General features: G+C 47.6%; 6 protein-coding genes across 6 annotated transcripts; all 6 read right to left on the bottom strand.

The window, feature by feature from the left end:
* Positions 1 to 236: 236 nt before the first annotated feature.
* Positions 237 to 986, bottom strand: F4812DRAFT_440378 (uncharacterized protein). The gene is made up of 2 exons (XM_047935149.1): positions 767 to 986; positions 237 to 677 (listed from the first exon to the last, which is right to left on the bottom strand). The coding sequence occupies exons 1-2, from the start codon at positions 772 to 774 to the stop codon at positions 401 to 403; spliced, it is 285 nt and encodes a 94-aa protein (XP_047787601.1). The 5' UTR covers positions 775 to 986; the 3' UTR covers positions 237 to 400.
* Positions 987 to 2,795: 1,809 nt separating this feature from the next.
* Positions 2,796 to 5,419, bottom strand: F4812DRAFT_462128 (CATB protein; the record flags this gene model as incomplete). Its single annotated transcript, XM_047937985.1, has 8 exons — positions 2,796 to 3,685; positions 3,746 to 3,953; positions 4,012 to 4,374; positions 4,428 to 4,645; positions 4,698 to 4,720; positions 4,774 to 4,960; positions 5,013 to 5,028; positions 5,135 to 5,419. The coding sequence occupies 8 exons, from the start codon at positions 5,417 to 5,419 to the stop codon at positions 2,796 to 2,798; spliced, it is 2,190 nt and encodes a 729-aa protein (XP_047787600.1).
* A 5,305-nt stretch (positions 5,420 to 10,724) lies between these two features.
* On the bottom strand, positions 10,725 to 12,647 carry F4812DRAFT_466716 (PLC-like phosphodiesterase). Its single transcript, XM_047938569.1, has one exon. It carries the CDS (start codon positions 12,292 to 12,294, stop codon positions 10,948 to 10,950), a length of 1,347 nt encoding a protein of 448 aa, XP_047787599.1. The 5' UTR covers positions 12,295 to 12,647; the 3' UTR covers positions 10,725 to 10,947.
* Positions 12,648 to 12,823: 176 nt separating this feature from the next.
* On the bottom strand, positions 12,824 to 14,496 carry F4812DRAFT_138781 (GTP-binding protein GTR2). Its single transcript, XM_047929613.1, has 3 exons — positions 14,197 to 14,496; positions 14,045 to 14,146; positions 12,824 to 13,989 (listed from the first exon to the last, which is right to left on the bottom strand). The coding sequence occupies exons 1-3, from the start codon at positions 14,406 to 14,408 to the stop codon at positions 13,134 to 13,136; spliced, it is 1,170 nt and encodes a 389-aa protein (XP_047787598.1). The 5' UTR covers positions 14,409 to 14,496; the 3' UTR covers positions 12,824 to 13,133.
* Positions 14,497 to 16,723: 2,227 nt separating this feature from the next.
* F4812DRAFT_138698 (Tautomerase/MIF) lies at positions 16,724 to 18,256 on the bottom strand. The gene is made up of 3 exons (XM_047929611.1): positions 17,695 to 18,256; positions 17,224 to 17,628; positions 16,724 to 17,142 (listed from the first exon to the last, which is right to left on the bottom strand). Exons 1-3 carry the CDS (start codon positions 18,046 to 18,048, stop codon positions 16,915 to 16,917), a joined length of 987 nt encoding a protein of 328 aa, XP_047787597.1. The 5' UTR covers positions 18,049 to 18,256; the 3' UTR covers positions 16,724 to 16,914.
* Positions 18,257 to 19,578: 1,322 nt separating this feature from the next.
* On the bottom strand, positions 19,579 to 21,103 carry F4812DRAFT_138852 (uncharacterized protein). Its single transcript, XM_047929614.1, has 2 exons — positions 20,258 to 21,103; positions 19,579 to 20,187 (listed from the first exon to the last, which is right to left on the bottom strand). The coding sequence occupies exons 1-2, from the start codon at positions 20,585 to 20,587 to the stop codon at positions 19,843 to 19,845; spliced, it is 675 nt and encodes a 224-aa protein (XP_047787596.1). The 5' UTR covers positions 20,588 to 21,103; the 3' UTR covers positions 19,579 to 19,842.
* Positions 21,104 to 21,314: the final 211 nt, after the last annotated feature.

Here is a 21,314-nt window from a genome sequence, read left to right as displayed (position 1 = left end):
ACGTGTTTAAAACGTTAAAAGCCGAAAAAATATATTAATTAATTAAAACATAAGTACGTAACTTATTATAATTTAAATATTATTAAAAACAAAGTTAATTTCGAAAATACTTTTATTAACAATATTAACTATTTTAATTTTTTACTTTATTTATATATAGATATTCTAACTTAAAAAATTATATAAAAACAATAATTAAATAAAAGAAAAAGAATTAAGGTCTGGCCGAATACCAAAAACAAAAAGCTATTTGATCACTTGCTTCTATTCCTGCTACCGCTTGCAGCTGGTATCGACTCTGTTGGGCCTTTCGCGCTTATGCCCCCCCTCCATATAATATGTATCATCTTAGGGCCTTCTACATGGTTGAGTTACGTCCCCTAGTTCGTTCGGGGAATCATTAGGATACAGATCCCGATAAGGAGTCCAACCTACCGGAGCGTTTCCCCTGGCTCAACCCGCGTATATTCTGCGAGCAAATTCTGCTAGTGGAGCCAGAAGGGGGGCGTGGTGTAACAAAAAAGAGCTGTTCTATTAAGTACGGATATCTATAAGCACGCGCTGTCGAACATAATTCTGGTGTTATTTCTTGTGTACGGGATAAGTCATAACTATAGTGACTTTTTACACATAGCTCGCTAGTAGTAGCTTGTGGTATTCCCGTGCTTAGTAGACAAGTGGGACTATTTTCTGCACTTACTATCCAGGTTTCCAGTGGTTTCGTCATATATACATAATAGAGCTAATACGGTGCCTTTATCTGCAGAAAAGCATAACGGTGGCCCAGGCAGTCGGCCCTCCCCTAGCAGACCACTCATGTCAGTCTCCGAATCAGGAATGTATATACCTCCCGTGCGTGAGCCATGGTAAGGACACCAATAAACACCCGAATCGACTCCTCTCGAGTAGGGAAATCGTGGCAGAGAGGAGGTTGGATGTTGCTTTAATCTGCTTTTTCAAATACAAAGACTCCTTCTCTAATCTATGCAGTGTTGAAATGTCTTGGGCATGTTCCATATTTTTCAAGCTGGTGAAGGAGATCGCCGATGAGAGCATCTACGTCAGACGTGGGCATGGTTAATAATGACGATGGTTTAGTGCTTTGCCGTTATAATAGTGACTTAGTATGATGCTGCCGTGAAACAGAGATTCGGAGGTATTGTAATCAATTGGTATAATCATATTGATAGCAATAATGAACGTAATAGACTTTATTGGACACTCAGGCCTGCTCAGAGTCTACCCTAGCCCCTAAACGCTAAAAATAGAAGTCCAAAAGCGTCCTCCCCTCCCCCCTCCTGGCTACTTTGGCTGGCTAGCTGGCTGGCTAGTACTTGAGGATTTGAAGACTTAGAAGAAAGAAGAATCGCCTTCGAAGAGGAAGGGAGAGGCCTTTATATAGACGATTCCGAAGACTTAAACAGCCAGGACTCTTGCTATCTACCTGGTACGTCACGTACGTTTTTCAAGACGTACTGGTTCAAGGTTAGGTAAGTAACAGGGACAACGGGGAGGAGATAAAAGCTCAAACGTTCAAACCATTCCAATGATATAAAATATTTAATGTATTAATATTAAGTACCTCTTATTTAAGTGTTCTAAAACCCTTTCAAACGTTTCCATCCGATTTATTATTAAAAGCGTGTTAAACGTTAGTAGCTATTTAAACCGTACCAATATTTATGATCTTGGATATGTATTTACCTACCTACCTATTTATATAAGAGAAAGTAATTGTTTGGAAACCCTCGTAAACTCGGACATTTCTCCATGCCAACGCATCCATCCCCAACCCCCCGGGCCCAGCTCACGTGACCGACACCCGTATGCGGCCGCGCGATGTCGTGCATGAGCGCGAGGTCTTGTGTTTCTAGAGGCGGCATGGGGGTGCGGTCATGTGGCCTGCTGGGGCTACCTTAGGTAGGCACCTACCGGCCTGCCTGCGTACCATGGGTATCTACCTACCTGATGTATGATATCGGAAGTACGAGGTAGGTTAGGTAGGTAGGTACCCAATGAACTGAAAGGGGTGGGGGTCGGAGGTCGTATTGCCAGCTTATTCGTTCGGGCAGCGGTGCTTTTACCTAAGGTGATTGATTGATTATGTGGAGGAGTTGGGTACCTAGCAAGTTATGGGAATACATACTAGATCGAGAGACATTGGCTCGGTTTTCAGGTTGAGTGCTGGGTACTAGGTATCATTAGGTACATGTAGTCCAGTCCGAGGACTTCGCCGATGAGCTTTATATATATATATAGGTACCTTGCCTAATGAAGGGAGCAAGTAGCGGAACTGATCCCAGTGAAATGAATATATAGTACGTCTCATACGAGCTATACCGGATGACCCTCTCCTATAGTAAAATCCAGTATAGGATCCCACGGCGAACCTTTAACTATCCTATACTCGATATATGATCCCTACCAGGGGCACCATAAGTTATAGGCACAAGTCCTCGCATCATCATTAATCTTGCTTTTTCTTATATTCATACTATCTTGACTTGTAATGTAAAGGGGAGACAGACGTTCGATCTAGGGGCTGGTATTAACACTGCTTCAAATATCACTAAGGGCTTCTATCAGATATCATTAAACATAAAACCACCTACTGGACGAAAAGCGTTACGACGTAAACAAGGTATTAACTTATCATGATCAGTTTTCCAAACAAATATATACATTACCCACCCCCCTCAGCGAAGCATACTACATTAAGTCATTAGGTAGGTACCTCACACGAAACAACTCTTTCACTTCCCCGTTCTTCAATTTCCCTCCACATTAGGCAGTAATCAATCCGTCTTATCCAAGGGGTATCTCGAAGTAAACTTGAACGTCTTCAACCCGTCCACGAGGCCCGTCGCCACCTTCTCCAGATCGCTATCGGCGTACACGCCCTCGGCCACGGGGTCCAGGCCCGCCGCGGCGAGCGAGTCGCTGGGTGAGCCGCTGCCGAAGTACGCGACGGGCTTGCCGAACAGGTACGCCGTGTTGGCGATCTGCAGGGGCCGCAGGGGTGGGTACAGCGGGTTCAGCTTGCCGGCCGACGCTGTCAAGGCGAAGAGGCCCGCGGCGTCGGCGCCGGACGTGACGACCACGGCGTCGAAGTCCGTCGCGTCGGCGGCCGAGTACGTCTTGTCGACGCCCTCGACGAGGCTCTCGGCCACGACCGTGACGGTCAGGTTGTCGTTGCCCAAGCGCTGCTTCAGGGTTTTGGCCTGGTCGAGCGCGTTTGTGCCGTTCGCCTTGGTCGTGCTAGCCAGGATGCCGACCTTGAGGGTGGCGACGGTGGGCAGCGTGCTGTTGACGATGCTGATGTTGATCGTCGTGTTGTCGTGGTAGTACGTGTCGTCGGGGGCAGGAGCCTCGAGGCCGAGAGCGGAGGCGACGCGGACGGCGACGTCGTTACTTATCCTGTTGAGCTGCAGTAGCACGTTCTTCTTCACCTCGGTGGACTGCAGGTGGCTGGTCTCGAAACGGATGGCGTTGATGAGGAACTGCTGCTCTACGGGGAGAAGGGAGTTGTAAAAGAGTCGCGGCTGCGACCAATGGTCGTCAAAGGTAGACGAGAGACCACGGACGAGTCGGCCGCTCGTGCTCCGGGAAGGGGCATTGAAATACCCGCGTCCATTCTTCTGGTCCGCCTGCTTAGGGTATCCGCCGTTCAGAGAGTTGGGGGTGTCTTCCAAGAAAGTGTCAGTTGAAGGGCTTCAGTTAATTCTAGGGGGTAAGGAGAGCTTACAAGGGTGGATGTTCTTGTGAATTAAGTTCTGGCCCGCACCATCACGGTTGTTGTTGTTAATGGGGATAAGTGGTCTGTTGATGGGGAGCTGCTCAAAGTTGGGGCCACCATGTCTGTTCAACTGAGTGTCCAGGTAGGAAAAGATGCGACCTTGCAATAGGGGATCCTCGGTAAAGTCTATTCCCCGCACAATATGTCCAGGTTGGAACTGTGTTGTGGTTAGTAAACAGGTAGGTTAAAGATCGATAGATACTTGAAAACCCTACCATAATTTGCTCAGTCTCCGCGAAGTAGTTCGTCGGGTTTGTGTGCAACTTCATGACGCCAAGCTTCTGAAGAGGGACATACTCTTCAGGGATGATCTTGGTAGGGTCTAATAAATCGAATCCGAACGCAAGGGCCTTGTCCTCGTCGACTAGCTGGACAGCAAGTTCCCACTCGGGACCATTGCCGGCGGCGATAGCCTCGAATAGATCTTGTCGATGAGCATCCGCGTTCTTGCCGGCCAAGATTTGAGCTTCTTCCCAGTACAAGCTAGCCTTCCCTTGCTTCGTCTTCCAGTGCCACTTGACGAACTGAGATTTGCCGTCGTCGGTTACAAGGCGGAACGTGTGGACGCCAAAGCCGTCCTACGAAGGTTAGCATAGTTACGTTCAAATTACCGTATCTACACTGGACTAACCATATGCCTAAAGCTGCGTGGAATACCAAAGCCAGCCATAGCCCAAAAGAGGGTGTGGAGTGTACTCGGCTGCTGAGAAAAGAAATCCCAAGCCGAGTCATGAGCTGTAGCCGCTTGAGGTATCTCGCTATCTGGGCTTGGCTTCACGGAGTGAATTAAATCTGGAAACCTAATGGCATCTTGGATAAAAAACACCGGGATATTATTTCCCACGATATCTTGGAAATATTAGTCTCAAATTGGCATAACTAAGTGTTTGTGTGACCATACCAAAGTTGCCCTCATCGGTGTAGCTAGATTTCATATTAGCGATGAGTTCAAAGGACAACAAAGCGCCAACACTCACAATCTTGTCGCAAACCCGTGGACATCGCGTGCCGTATCGGCACTTCCACGCGATCCAGCTACGGTCGAGAATCGTACGAAAACTGGAGTTTCTTTTCCAGCTTTGCTCAGGAACGAGGCCGCCGTTATATTACTCCAGTCCCCATAACTCGTGAATGTGCCGTGAGCTCCGGCACCCCTTGCATGGACTTGGAAATGTTAGCTCAAATGCGCTGTAGTCATTTACTTGGTAGAACGCACCAGCTCGCTCGGGAACCTATGAATTCGTTAGTACGAACTATGACAGTATATATATGATGGTACCGAGATCCTAGGCTCTCATAGCTGTACGGACCTAGGATGGGAAAGGTTATGCGACTTACTCGTTCATGATCAAAGTGTGTGATTTTCTGACGAAAGATAAAATCTTCTAATAGGGTAGGTCCTCTGTCGCCAGCTCTCAAACTGTCTTGCTCCTGGATTTGTCCACCGACATCATCAGTAAAGTAACCACTGCTGTCATCGACTGTGGCGGCGAGTATCGGGTCTTCAGTAGCACCATCAGCTCTACTACGAAGAGCAGCAGCTGGGTTCGCAAAAGGACAACCAGATGCTGAGGCAAGTCCAAGAAGCCCAAGAAGGGCAGTGGAGGTGGATACACGGCCCATCTTGTGTAGTATATTATTTCCCTCGTCCCTTCAAATATATATTCGAGTGAATCTAGGCCTAGGACAAGGGAAAGGCTTGCAGATGAGAAGCAGGTACAGCTTCTTATACATGACGAAGGGTTCCACGAAGTGTTTATAATCCAATAGAGAAACAAGGATCAGACCTGCATGAACCTTCCATGTTCGATCGTTTGCTTGAGGCTCTAATCAGGATTCGAATATTACAAAACTTTCAACCCACTTACACATTTTTCATTGTCGACACTACATCCTATTTCTTTCGCCCGTGACCCCCCATCTGCAGCCATGGGTCATCGTTTGGTCATCTCCACAAAAATGGCCGCTAATCCAGGGAAGCTGCCAGTAAGGTTGGAGATGATGGTAAAGTCAAATCGGATATACCTAGTTAATGCACCCGACCCCATGCTTCGATGTGTGACGAGATGAGAGAGAGGGTCGAAGGATACATGCTATGTACAACACTTAATACATGTGCTGTATACCTTCAACCTAGATGCCAAGAGCGGAAATATCAACTCAATGGCACATAAAACCCGAAGGCTAGTGGAAGCCTAGGGGAGTTCAACCGTGCCACAGGGGCGGAAATTATAGGCGCTTACAGAGGCAAAGAGGGTAAGCTGCTCGTTGGTAACAGCATCTCGAACGTGACAAGATAGAGACGCCACTTGGCGTTGACGTGATATACCTTGGCCCAGGGGATAGCTTCGTTCGGCTAGTTAACAAGGTTCGGCTAGCGTCGTGTTTGTTCATCGTGTGCGTAAAATGTTCTCGCGATATTCGTCGTGGCTGGGTAGTGCTATTGAATATGGTGACATAGTACTAGACCTTTTCGATGACTTTTCGCCGAAAGAAAGGTACCCAGCCGAAAATCCCGGTTTCCTCGTACTAAAGATGAATAGTCGAATAGAGATCGGCAGTAAGGAGTATGCCTACCTAAGGTAGTCCAAAACTCGAGATAAACGATATTTTGTTCTTACCCCTTCGAGAAACTCCTATCTGTAAGAGAAAGCTACCTGCCAATTTGAATTAATTTTTTCTCGCTTCGTAATAGGAGCAGTATATTATTGTTGTATCAAGCCGTCATCTGCATACCTAATCACCACTGTCAGGTACGAGAGACTTTTGCATATACATGATCCGGGTGTGGGGGTCTTTGAGATGCATGTAACCCGCCTACTATGTACCGACGATGGGTGGACAAAGCTAAAAAAAGAAAGGGAAAACAAGAGCCAAGACAAACTGTCTTGGCCGAGCTTGGCCGAAATCCAATCAGCAGGGTCGATTAGCTTAGCAACAAGCTGTATGACCCAGAGAAGAGCTTGGGAAGAAGGAGGGCAACGTTCTTGTGTTGCATGGATATATGAAAATCGTACGAAGCGGATGGAGATACGGGATGTAGTTTAGTAATATTATCAAGTAGGCCCCAAATTAATACTTGATATTTGGACGGATATTTGGAGGGGAGCTCCTATCTGAACGAGCCATTCTCCTGCATAACATAAGTTGCATTTGCATTGAAGTGGTGGTTTGCGTGTTACCATTCGGAAGAATTACACACCATTGGACCGCTACCTGGTTGTAACTTGTAAGTAGTAGAGGTAGAATCGGACGTCGAACGAGGTATGTAGGTAGTGTACCTAATGTAAGTTAGGTTAGGTCGTTTTGACGATGGCCTTGGGGGTCAGGGAGATTCCATCTAAGCTCCCGGGCATTGGCCGCTGCGAAGACGGCCAAGATCCTTGCAGGCATGATGAAAACCCGGCACTTGCATGAAATGAAATGGAGACGTAGACGGCTACCAATCGCAGGTTAAGAATGACTGACAGGCCCAATGCCGCTCGAGGTAACTTCGCGCGGTCCACGAATTGTGTTGCCGCCGCTGGAAGGATTGCGCTCTGCTCCTTGGGGTAATGATTTCTCACATGGATTTCTCAACGTGTGTCTAGGTACTCGCTATCGCAGATACCTACCTACCTAACCTACCTGATCCTTTAGGCTGCGAGTGGCATTGTATAATGGGCGGGAGAAATGAATCTAAGAGGAAGAGGGTTGAAGCAGATCGAACCGACCTTCTCGTCTCTCTTTACTGGAGACATCTCTCAATGACAAGACCGAGTTCATGACCTTAGATGACGCAGTAAAGCCGGATCTCGGTTCTTGGCTACTTCCGGTGGGACATACATAGTACTAGTATCCAGATTACCTATGTAGTTGCAGGGCTCGCAGCAGGATTTGCGGTATGGTAGTGGTGATTATGAAAGCTCGGTTCGCTTGGTTGGCTTGGCATTAACGTCTTCATCCCACAAGCTGTACGGTGAACTTAGTTGGATGTTGGATGTATGTGGTTATAAACACCGAGAATCACGAGCTAAGGTGTCTTGGTGACCTGATTGCCAAGATCCCATTACCATTATATTCCCATCACGTGTGTACGCGTCCACATATTTTTATTGGTTGATTTTTGCTCTTTTTTTTTCATCTTTTTTTATGTGTAGCGTATGACGCGACATTTGGTAGATGTGAATGGAATCGAAAATAGATTTGAAGTTGGACTATGGAAAATGTTTTTGGAACCAACTAACCTAAGGTACTGGATACCGTGATTAGAGGTAGGTATTTCCTATGGAGCGCTGTACCTAGGTACCCGACGGGACACCTAACCACCACCAGGTTAGGTAGGTACCTAGGTACCTTATCCAGCGTCGGGCGTCGGTCGTCGGTTAAACGAAGATCCGCATTAGATCGCAAGGTACTTCCTTAGGTACCTCCATGTTCGACTTACATCAATTTAATAGGACTAGCATGTAAATAGGTCTAACTTTAGCGCTTATTATTCTACTATGTAGGTGCCGGACCGCTTCCTATGCGCACTCCTTACGGCGTAGCCTCACCTAAAACCAACATCACCGATAACCCCGAACTACCCACTACCTACCCCATCCCGTCTCCACGTTCAAGACGGCCTCTCCTTTAGGTATACCTTTGACTGACTCAGTAATTTGATTCCTAAAAGTGCCCCGTAACATAGGTACCCGCAAGATACCCGCCAGCGACCTCCCCCCTTGCCCTGGCCTCGAAGATCTGACCGTAACCGGCGATGACTCTTGACCTCTAATTCGAAAAACTGAATAGCTTCTAGAAGCTACATTGGTCGTGCGGACTGGGGCCGCATTTACGCGAAGGCACGTTATTTCCAGGGATTTCACAGATCATGACTGATTTCTCTGTAGGAGGTCTAGTCTATCGGTTTGGACAACCCGTATATAGTATAGCCTCAAGGAAACTTTGGACCTTCCTACCTTAGGCGCGATACCATATCTCAGACGTCTTCGTCATATTAGCAATTAATCGCATCTTCGGCCTCGGCTCTGATTCTTCTGGCATCAAGCCGATGGCAAAATTGGTTCCAGTGACATCTGTCATCACCATGTAAGAAGTTCAAGATATCCTCATACATGGATATGTCCTATCACGAGGCGACCTTGAATCATGCGCGCCAACATACATACATTTACGAAAACAATAAGCTTAGAATTCGCGCTCACTCCTTAACTCCGCCGAAGGGCGAGTTGTCATCCAATACTACCCTTCTATTTACCGGGGTGTAAACAGTTACATACAACTTTCTCTCAGTTAAACAAATCTTCGATGAGGACAATCTTTGTGAAGTGAATTGGAAACCCAACTCGCCTGCCATTTTTCTGAACATAAGACATAAGACTACTAATTCTAAAACGTATTGCGGATATCGACATTGCTAATCTTTCTGTTTTTATCCCTAAATCTTTTAACCAACACTCCATGCTATTTAAAGGATGTAAATGAACTTTCTGCTTCTAACGGGGATGACAGGATTTGTTTCGAATATTCGACCAATGTCAATCATAACTTTAAACTTATTCTACTTGCTGCGCTTATACGTAGCATATATACATCGACTGCTTACAGCGCGGTCATGGCGCCCCAATTTATAGATATATATATTCTCGAAGCAGAACGTCCGAATCTCTAACAAAGAACGTTGTTACGTTTACGGCCGGGAGGTCTTCGCTCCTACGGGGCGGGTTTTATTGAGCGGCGCTTGTTGGAAGGGCTGAAATTACCCGGCCCCAGCCCCAGCCCCAGCGCACCGGAGCCCGGTGAACCGGGCCGCTGATAAATGCCGAACCTATAACGTGTCGCTGGATGAATTCCAAATACCGCGGCCCATCGAGATGTTTAATATAAAAGCTTGATACCCTCCCTCAAGAAGTCAATCTTTAAACGGACCGAGCCGGTTACACAGATGCTAGATCTTGTAACATTACCTCTCAATTATGACGCTGTAGCTTCTGACTATATGCTTATCAATACGAAGCCTAGGATGACGACAGTTGGCTGCTCGAGTGGGCTGGTGGATAACGTGTGGGCGAGGAACCAGCATCAGCCTGCCGTAACTGGACAGTTTGGGGTATAGAAGTTCCTAAGGCCGTCATCTCGTAGCCTGCCAGCTCCGGTGGACTGCAAGGTATCGGACGGTACGGTCCAGGATGAAAATTGCTGAACTAGGCTGGATCGAGGGCTTCCCAACAAAATCCCGTTGCTCCTATACTACACTAAGTCCGCGGGCTTCGAAGTTATTTGCCTTGGGCTCTATTGTGTTCCTGATCTACGTCGGATCCCTGCGCTTTAGCCTCTCTCCCTCCCGGTGTTCAACTCCGGGCGCAGAAAATACCACTTCCATTACGACGGTGACTAGCTATCCACATCGCTACGCTACACTCGGTCTCATTACAAAAGTTTAATCTCGTATATAGGAACGCGTGGATAGTTTACTCCTAGTCTAGGTAGGTTCTAAGTATCCAACTTGTTAAGGCCTATCTTGTCGTGTCAGGCAACCGAGTGTCTAGCAACATTCACGACCCCGTCATGGTAGTTTATTCAAGACATAATGTTTTTTAGCCTTATTCCACCGGATGCTGATCTCACTCTTATTGTCGCTGATGATACTAGCGAAATGGTTATCCTGTAAGTGGACATGGCGCCCGGACAGTTTAGTTTCTGATGCCCCGGTAAAACTCATTTTGGCAATCTGAGCGACGGCCAAATTCTTCTAACTGGATTCTACCAGTCGAGTAGGTCTACCTTAGGAAAAGAGAGACAGGATGTGCTCTATATGTGGAAAATGGGCCATATAAGAGTCGTTTATCATTAGAAGCATGCTATGCTATTAACAAAACTAGGACCTTTGTAAACTTCACCTTCTTTGCCTCTTTTACAAGAGCTTACAAGAACAATAAAATGGCAGAGAAGTCAATTATTTCTATTCCCACTACTTGAAGATCGGGTAGATTTCATAGAAGCCTCCTGTAATTTTGTGGATAGTTTTTGTAACTACCTTGTATTTACCATATCATATAGCTACCTAGCCTTCATTGCAAAGCTCCAAGTCAAACGGCCATCAAGTTGACTGTAGATGTATATGCTATTAGCACTAGCCAACTAGCTCATCAAGTCCGTCAAAGAATCTAAGAACCTAGTATAAGCTCGACCAAATCACCAGGCTCGTCAAAGAAATCCACAACCACGATGCCCAGCCTCCTCCCGCGCATCTCCCGCAGCAGCGCGGCTAACTGGTGATTCACGCCCCCGTCCGGCGTGACATCCGTCCCGTTTCCCAGCGCCATCGTCTCGGGGAACACAGGCGGGACGTTAGCATTACGCTTGCCCGACGCAAACGTGATGAACAAGCTATCTTCCTCCTCCGTAGTACTAGTAGCAGTAGTAGCAGCTGCTGCTTTCTCCAGATGCGCTTTCACCGCCGCCATTTTCGCCCGCACGATCTCCGCAACAGACGAATTCGCCCCAGCAGTAGCAGGCCCGTAATAATCCTCTATACACGCCCTCTCGCCGCTCGTCGCGTTGTACACCAGTTCGAACCCGGAGGGGTTGTTATCCGGCCACTTCGCGGGACTTAGATGCAGTCCCGGCAGTCCTCCCGCCTTCTCGCCATCCTCATCGTCATCCTCATCACCATCCATATCAAACCTTTTCAGCAGCACTATCTTCCCCCTACTCTCCCCCATACTCCCCAACCTCCCCCTCCCGCGTCTCACGTACCTGCTCGCGCCCTCCGACCCCAACACCCGCTTTAACATCCCCTGCACCCCCTCGTCAAACCCTGCCCCACCACCACCCCCTCCCTCATACTGAAAGCTCAACAACACGCTCTCGCTCGGCCGCCGCTCCAACCACGCGTAAACCGCGAGCATCACGCCCTCGACGTCCGCCCGCGCCGACAGCAACGCCGCCCCGTGCCAGAACGCGAGCCCCCGGCCCTGCTGCCCCAGCCCGTCCCCCGCGAACCGCAGGTCGAAGAACCGCACCCCGGCGTCCAGCGCGGCCGCGATGCTGCGCCGCTGCGTGCGGAAGACCTGCGCGGGAGGAATGGGGAGGAGGAGGAGGTCGGAAGACCCGTTGCCGTTGCAGCAGGAAGGGGAGCAGGAGGAGCAGGAGGAGGAGGAGGAGGAGGAGGAGGGGTTAGAGTGGCAGGAGTAAGTCAAGCACGCCAGCGCATCCTGCGTCGCCTGCGTGTAATTCCACGTCGCGGCGTCGTGGGCGCCGGGGATGCTCAGACGCGCGAGGGGCGTGTCGTCCGGGACGCGGGCCATCCAGTCCGCGTACGGGTGCGGCGCCGACGACTTTTCGTTATCGTCGTCTTCCGCGCCGAACACGTCTCGACTGTCCCGCAGGACTTTCTGCAGCGCGAGCTGTCCGAGGGTCGCAGCACCGCCGCCGCTCGGGTCCGCGGAAGCTAAGGATGCCGTCGCCGCCGCGGAGCATGTTAGCGCGAGGATGAGCCGCGGACACCGCATGGTTGAAAGAAGGGGGGGGGGAAGAATAGATGAATTATCGCCCTGCGCAACCGTGACGCTTGTTAGATGAGCAGCGGTGAGCCTGAGCGCAGGCACGTATGTAGGTACCTATGAGGTAGGTTTCAAGTTTAATTCTCTCCCACTTGAGGCTTGACGACTTGCCGGTTCACTACCATGCTACTCCGCGTTTACAGCGTGTTTAAAAGTCTGGACTAAATGGGTTGATTGGACCCGACCCGGGGGCATCCCCTTTTACCACCTAGAGATGAAATCTTATATTGATGCCTAGCCGGGTTTGGGCTGTGCTGTGTCGTACAGATCTGGCAGATCCATCTTTAATCATGATGACCGCTACTCTTTTACCTGGTTTTGTTAAGCACTGTTCCAGTTCTGCCCACGCGCTCCGGAAAGCTTATGTGATTGGTGGTACCAGCTCAATGCCATTCATAAAGTACCTACCTTAGGTACCTTAGGTAGATTTGGTATGCGCGAACTCCTGAGCCAGTTATTTTAAAGATAGGATAAGAAATAGGATTCAAAGTCTCGCGTTTATTCAGCATAGAATTCGTAGGCTATCAGTAGACTACCTTTTATATTCAACTTATCATTCAGACGACTGCTCTGGCTGCCCTCAAATTTTGCTCATGGAGCATAGACTATAGTTATGCCAGACTGGCATGGACCGCAGAATAGCCCATCTCGTAATTGTAATGGTAGTTCATTCGTTTGTCGAATACCACCCCACGCCACAGAATATACATAGAGATAGTTGGGCGTTTCTCCTACAGGAGATCATCTTTTCTCAATTTATAAAACCAAATGGAAGACCGAAATGTTGCTCATTTTGGCTTCGTAATCTCGAAGAACTCCTTCACACCCTGTACGACAACCTCAACGTTCATGTTGACAAGAGGCATCTTATCATAGCTGTCTTCCTTCATGATCGCAACTAGCGCGAGGTATTTGTCGACCTCGCGTAGTATTATAGGTTTGTTGCCATCGCTCAGCACCATGCAGCTCTCAGCACATCCCGAGGCTACCTGATCTTCGATCTTCTGGTTCCAAGGCGGACCTTCCAGAGCTTCACGGTACTTCTGAGTACGGGGCCAACTTCCGTATACCTCTGTAACGTCTATTATGACGTCGATATAGTCGGAGCAAATCTCGTAGCTTGCCATGTCTGCGGGCTCACTGTCGGTTGCAATATATATCTTGGACAAGACGTCAAATAGGTATGCTTTTTCGAAGCGACAGGTTCGACATAGGTTAGTAAGCATCGCCTCGAGTATACCAAGCCGAGGAATAAGCTTCTGAATCACCTTGCTAAACGCTTCGAAAATGCTATGATTGTATATGCTAGTTAAGTGAAAAGTGACTGGCGCGTTCTCAAACCCGTGATCGCACAGTTCGTCTTGGATTCGGATAGTAATATCTCGTTGGATATCCAACTTATAGTCGTCTGATAATCCGTCTACTTTGTGGATGAACACCTCGATCTTAATGTTAGGATACGTCCGTTGGAGGTTGAGTATAGTCACGTTCAAACGGGCTACTGCCTCCAGATAATCGTCTTGGGCGTCTATAACCCAAATTAAGGCACCTATCTCGCCAAACATGGCATCGATGTCAAAAGTTGGATTATCGAAGATATCGATCTGACCCGGAAAATCCCATACTTGGAAATCCATGAAAGATCTATAGAGCTATGTTAGAAAGGGTTATCATGTGCGTTTAGTAAATAACGTCTTACGGCATAGTATCTTTTTGGATACGTGCGGTTGATTCTAGGAATAAAGTCTCGCTCGGGGGTAATTTGTGGAAAACCACGCTCGATATTGACGATTTACCACTCCTGAAGTGGAATCAGCCTCGTCCTCACACATCGAATCCACTATAACCTACCTTCTCTGCCCCATGAGGAGCAACCTAGGTTTCCCTTTCGATGACAGATCTGGGGGCTGATCGGAAACCCTTGGTCCATTTTTTCGTAGTCTCTGGTCCTGTTCATACACACGTGTTAGAGCCTGCTGTGCAAGACTGGACGATGTCCCGCATGGTTGTTCCCCGGCACCCTCGGGATCGAACGCGTCTAAACCACGAAGCCGAGAAGACATAACGTATAGCAAAAAGAGTCAAGGAGAAATGAAGAGATGTGGAGTAGCGCCTATAAGCGAAGAACAAGAGCTTGAATACATCAAGGGTCGAGCTGGTTGGAGTGGACGCGCTCCTCGTACGGATATAGTGTATTTCTCAAGTACATCTCTGCTGAATAACACGAAGAAGGCGACTATCACCAGTGAATCTCAAAGTTTTGAATAGGCAGACGCTCATTGCTCGTTGTTTGTCGATGTGTTGTTTCAAGGCGATGTACGACCCATTCTGCAAACGAGGCTACCGAATCCAAGGGAATAGGAAAGCAAGGTCGTAAAAAATAAAAGCACAGCGACGGCTGGGTGGCTGCATATAGGCAGCTTCGACCAGGGGATACGTCAACTTTCATAACGGGAAAAAGATCACGGACCCGGGACGTTCAGCTCGATCGAAACAGGGCATGTCGCTCCTGATAATCTATAAAAGAGCGAGATGATTTCATTGCTGATCTCACCGTGGTACAAATTAAACACCTCGGGGATTCCGCTCGTAGAGCTCGGATAAGTGGTAATCAGGTCATAATAATCTCCCTGTCCGCAAACCCGGCTTTATGCCTGACGTCTGCCTAACGAACGACAAAAATAACAACAGCGGTAATTTATATATGGGACCGGGTATGACCACCGCACATCGTGACTGCGCGTCAGGGGCGGCATGGTAAGAAGAGAGGAATGAGAATGTGAGAATATGATGGCAGAGGATGTCTCTGACTGATTACGGATATCGGTGGACGGATCGATGACTTTGCTCCAAAAAAAAAAAAAATAAATAAAATAAAATACAATAAAATAAAGAAAGTCGGCGATGATACAGGGCGGTGTTCCCGTGCCACTAGGCAATACCAACTCGGATGTTGTTTTAATTCGTAATTCGTAATTCGTAAGAAAGGAAATAATAGCCAGGGAAAAGGAAAGGGATGAAGAAAAAGAAAAGACAATGTCTCACCTCCATGATGATAGCGAAACTAGATAAGATGCCGGGATCTAAAGCTGTTACGCTTGGGTAGCTTGGGTAGCTTGGGTAGCTTGGGTAGCCTGGGTAGCCTGGGTAGCCTGGGTAGTGGAACGCACAGTAACCCTAACCTCCCCTCTTCCCCGGCGACATGGACAAGAGATGTAGAAAGAGATGACCCGTGCGTACTGCTGCTTTGGACTTCTCTATAGCCTATAATGATGAACTCTGAGTCAGCTTCTATATAGCGGCGAATAGACTTGCCCAGGTATTAAATCAACGTAAACCAACAGGTTGGCACAGGTCGGCACAGGCTGACTCACCTTGATAGTTGCACCGCTAATGATGGTTTTATGTAGCACTGGCCCTCTCTACTTGGCTCTTTACTGGTTGCAATAAATAGCGAACGAGAATGGACAAGGCAACACGGCTGTGCACAGCGTCGGCAGGATGTTTCGGTAGACCGGGAGATGCCAGGCTTAAGGATACTTATTCTATTCAGCTACCTCTCTTGCGCCGTCGTCGATGGCTTCCGAAGGAATAGCTGCAATTTCAAAATGAATTGAGCTTGAACTTTGGGAATGTTGTTCTGCGTTGAATTAACATTAAATAGGTAATTTGAAAGCTCTGTGAGCTAAAAAAAAAAAACTCATTCATACATGTGGAAGTAATTCCCTGCCGGGGCTTAAGATATGAGACTTATGTTTAAGGTATTCTCAATATGTAATTCGCTCTGGGTGGGAATAATAGTGGTATCGAGCGTGAAGGAGGGATTGATTAGGTTAGTACCTAGCCAGACTGCCAGAGAAAAGCATAATGTGGAGTTGAGCGAGAATGGGGACGAAGTTGTTACCAGCTGGCAAAATTTATACTGACGACTTATCAGCTGACGCAGTCCTTCAGATTACAGCTGGCGAAACAAGATATAACGGCCCACCAGCCCACCTGAGCTCAGCTCATTTTCATTTCATTAGGTACCTGGCACTCTTTTCTTCTTCTGCGACTTCTCGCTTCCTTTCACTCACTCATACATGTGAGGGAGCGAATGCATCATACAAACAAACACAGGTCTTTAGCCTCATCTTTAATCAATATAAAAGTTCGATGAAAATAAATTCATTCGGTAGGTATGTATAAGGTATGTTTTCCTGCGGGATATCCTCCTCATTAGACCATCGACTATGTATCGACTCTTGGGATTGATTAGCTTATCACAACTTGCTTCTTATTAATTCATACGCCGGTCGCAATGCATCACGCTAGCATACGACATAGTAATAACATCATACCCCACGATATAGCATCCTCGCTTCTCCCTCCTAAAGTCCGGTGCAACGCTTCCCCCAAAGCGATACGATGCAATGCGCTCCCGGTCCGTATTGGATATCGTCACATTGTGAAGGTTGCAGTGAAACTAGAATATTCAACCTGTCGTCCCAATCGAGGTGGTGAGGCCATCTCCGCCAAAAAAGGGTTGGTGTCACACGACAGTGATAAGCACGTGCGACTGTTACCTCATTACACGGTTGTCTTCCCACTAAACAGTCCAAATCTTAGACTTCTACGACGTGGTGCCGTCTTGATCGGTTTTTGCTCCATTAATTCGCCCAACGTGTCATCCTCAGGCGGCGTGGGAGGCACTTCCGGAATCGTCGTGATAGGTGTAGTTTCGTCTGATGTACTCGATGGTGGCGTAGGGACCCTCGCAAGATCAGTCATAGAGGCAGATCTGAATCCCCCAAATGACTACAAATATGTTAGTTATACATCCATCATAGAAGCCGGCCCTGCGTTCCGTGGCCAAGAAGGGAAAAACGGGATAACTACCTTAACGCCAATCCTCCGACTTGACTTGGTACTTTTTCTGGTCTCGGCGGGCTTGTCATCAGCCACGGCACTACCAGATTCATTTATTTCAGCGGCGATTGTCCTACCCCCGACGGAAACATTCTCCTCGGGGGTGGCGACGAAGCGTACATAGCCCCTCGACGCTATGACACCTAGGGTTTCTTGAATATGCTTCTGAATGAGCGCTGCATTTCTCTTATTCGTGGTAGGCTGCACTAAACATGCAAGCGCGTGAATGGTTAAGGTGTACGCTGGGTCGAAAGAACCACCAAACATCATACAGCAGCCATGGTTTAAGTTGATGACGATCGAAGATATTGGTCTCTGATATCTGTTGGATAGGTTGTATGAGAGATCGGTTATAAAAGAGAATTCATCCTTGATCTATCGGTCTGTATTAGTATAGGTATGTTGCGTTAGTAGAGATGTAAGGTAGGTATAAAAACCTACAATAACGTTTGTCCTCAGGTCTGCCATTACAATTGCTTCATTTTGTATTCGAGCCCTGACCGGATCCGTATCCCGATTAGCTGCTGCGAATTCACTCTCGAAATAGGCGCTTCGTTTCTTGCTGAGCTCTGGATGTACTTGAGACCTGCGGCTGCCGGTTGGGTCGCCGGGTGGGGGCCGATCGATATTGCGCATCATTTTGTTACCTTCAACTATATGTGTTCTCGAAGAACGTGAAGAATGGGGTCTTCGCTGCGTAGAAGAAGCATTGGGGGCAGCTGGAGAATAATTATTACCCGTAGAGGGCGGGTTTATACGAGGTAGCCTAGCTGGTAAAGAATCTGGTCGAACCATTGTTGGACAAGCGTTGGAGTCTTGTCTTGTGTGTTGCCAAACGTGGTATCTTATAGGTGAATCTAGGTCCCCTAGTTAGGATAACTATCCTGTCAGCTTGTAGGGCAGTTTGTCTTGCATCGACCTAGCGCGGGCGAATGTTCGTATTGGACGCTGAGCTGTACAAGACGTGGGGATGGTTCTCCCTTTTTGGGGAAGGGGATACCGGTCTGGGTCTTCTTATCTTCCCTCTCGTAAGTAGACTGTAAGCGTTGGAGTACTGCGATATGGTATGAAAAAAAAATGGGTGGGTGGCTCCCAAGTTCCAACTACCTAAGGTTAGATCCTATTTTTATCATGAGTTGGTGTGGTGGATGCCTTAAAAGAGTTCAGATTCATGAATTATTAGTTTAAGTTGGTTCGGCCGAATTGAAGCTCTAGTGGCACACAAGAACCTTTGGAACTCCGACGGAACAACATGGGATTAATCCAATGAAGTAACCTAATGGAGGTTGTTTGCAGGAAAGTTTGCAGAAAAAAGTGTACAGAACTTTTGGAAGGTTACTTAAGGGGAGGTTACCCAAAAGCAGGTGAAAGGCAGGGCTTTCGTCAGAATGCATGAGGCAGGTACCAGGCAAGTCAAATCAGTGGCACCTCCCTGCTAACTACCAGGTAGGTTATGCTGGTATGCTGATATGCACCAACATTACACCAACATTGCTTACCTACATTCAATATTCTACCTGTATTAATTATGTATATCCTGTACATATCTTGTATAATACATGTTTTAGGCTACCTACATACCTAGGTAGATATCCAAGTTAGGTACGGTTTACATCTGTCATTAACTAATACATTTTTTTAATAGACGATCGGCATTTTATATTCTCTTCATCTTCTTCTCCTACCGATCTCGATCTTTAAAACTCCCATTTACTACTATCGCGATATTTTCATCTGAGCTCTTATCAGACCATCGTAACACGGTGCACACGACAGGCTGGATCTAGGTAGGACATGGACAGCTACAATCGATACCTACCTAAGGTACTAATGGGTGCACAACATCTCCTCGTGCAACTCTGATACCGGTTCTGGTCGCTTGCATCCGTTTATCCATTAAGATATCCATACTGCCATAGCAATTAGGAAAGCGACATTGCATCCAGTGGACGAGAGGATTCCTTGGTGGAAGGCTTTCCAAGTGGAGATTAATACGATCTATGACTTCGAACCCCTCGAACCCCTCAAACCCCACGGAAGGATGACGATGTCCAATGTCCATCTATATAAGTTGATGGTTGGGTCGTCTATAGTTGGAGTCTTATCGCAAACAAACACGTTACAGAGCTAGAGCCGCAGCATTCCGTCCGCCCACATGATGACCGTATTAATCTATCGCTTGCATATCCGAGACTCTTTTTTGTCACCTTGCTACGTACTCAAGTTGGCAGCGGGCAAATCCGAATTAATTCTTATTGTAGCCTACCGAGAACCGAGATATCACACCAATCAGTCCGCTCCCAATATATAAGGAAAAGCGACCTAGAACGTCAACCCGCAGCGTCAATTCAGATAGTGTTAATTGCATCGCCACTTTCCAACGATGACCTATTACAGCTGTTATACAGATTACCACCATTGCTTTCTGTACTTGTTGTTTCGTATAAGCGATTTTGCCTGCGCACATTATTTCTCATCGTGGCCGGGCCCCGACAACTTTGCATGGATCATCGCCATATTGCATGGCATTAGCCCGCGGCTACGTGCAGGTCGAGAGCTAGCCCGGTCCTCTCCTTGCTTGTTAGTGTCTCATGCTGATGGTACAGGACTACCGGCCTTGTGAGACGGAATGAAACTGAGCGCCTTCCGTTCCAAAACCGACTGATAGCCAGCCACGGTAAAGACGATCAACTCGATAGGAACCAATATAACAGATAGGTACAGGGCTGTTCGGCTTTCGCTACATAGAGTGCCAAACTGCGGCTTCGCGCCCGTACTCGCAAATCCCCACTGGCAACTCCAGCTCTGTAGCGTATCATTTGTGGCTGATGCGTTGACAGCATAGAAGAATATCATGCTGATCATGACAGCTGTAAAGCCAACAAATGGTACGGCAAAAGCAACAGGCGTGTGAATTGAGGTCTGGTTTTGAAGCTTGAAGGTTGTTAGCACGAACACAATATTGCAATGAAGGGGATCTACAAATGAACGAATCCACACTTACCACCTTGACTTTGCTACATAGTAGAGATACAATATTGGCAACGACCACAATGGTGCTGCCAACGACGAGAGCTACTGTGGGTCGTAGATCGAAGTGATCGGGCCATAACGGTAAGTGGAAATCGCTCGGGAGATGAGTAGCGTTATAGACAGCTAGGGTATCGGCAGCAGTTCCGAGGATAGTCACACCACAAAGAAGGGCAAGTCCGGTGAGACCAACGCTCGCGTTATCAACTAGGCGAAGCTTTTTCATATGGCTCTGGTACTGATGATCTTGGGAATCCATATCTGAATAAGACGTGGGGGTGCGACCCTTGTTATCGGAAGACATGGCGACGATAGTGGGGGTTGAGAAGGAGAGAGATAAAGAGAATGAGGAAATGTAAGTGATTATCAATCTTGTCAACCTTCACAGAATGTTGACTACCTAGATGAAACAAGAAATATAATCCAACGAAGCGAAACAAAGATACAGAAAAGAAAACAAGCGACCAAAAAGGAAATGGATAGTCCGAAGACGAGCAACTTCGATAAGATGTCAGGAAGAGACAACTTGACAGACCTGACAGAAAGGGCGAAATGCGACGAATATGAATGATTATACGCTTTCAGCTATCCGACCATGGTCTTGAAGCCATCCCGTCTAGACCTTGTCTCGTGGACCCCTCGTGGACCCAACGAGCGCTTGTGGCATGCGCAATGCTAAGGATAGTACTCCGGGTGATACCTTCATACATGTCTAGTCCTACTTGCGAGATTAATCGCAAAGGGCGATGCGCTCGCGCACACGTTAGACGCGTGTGATTGATCTGAAGAAAGGCATGTCTGGGTTAAGGCCATCGTAGATTGGCCCGGAGGCACCCAAATTTAGACCCAAGCAGGCGCTTACAAGCCCGGGGAAGTGGAGGTCCGGCAACGGTGCAGCCAATCACAAGGTCTAGCGCCAATGTTATGCCACCGTTGGTTACCACCACGGGAATTCATCCCTGCGGAATGTTCCCTAGGTCTAGAAGAAAATCGGCTGGAAGACGTGAACTCTCTTCAAGTGCTGCGCTTAT

Source organism: Daldinia caldariorum (genome assembly GCF_022478825.1).
Source record: "Daldinia caldariorum strain CBS 122874 unplaced genomic scaffold F4812scaffold_16, whole genome shotgun sequence".
NCBI classification, from domain to species: Eukaryota; Fungi; Ascomycota; class Sordariomycetes; order Xylariales; family Hypoxylaceae; genus Daldinia; species Daldinia caldariorum.
Note: the sequence above shows the minus strand (reverse complement) of the source record. Positions and strands in the feature narration are given on the sequence as shown.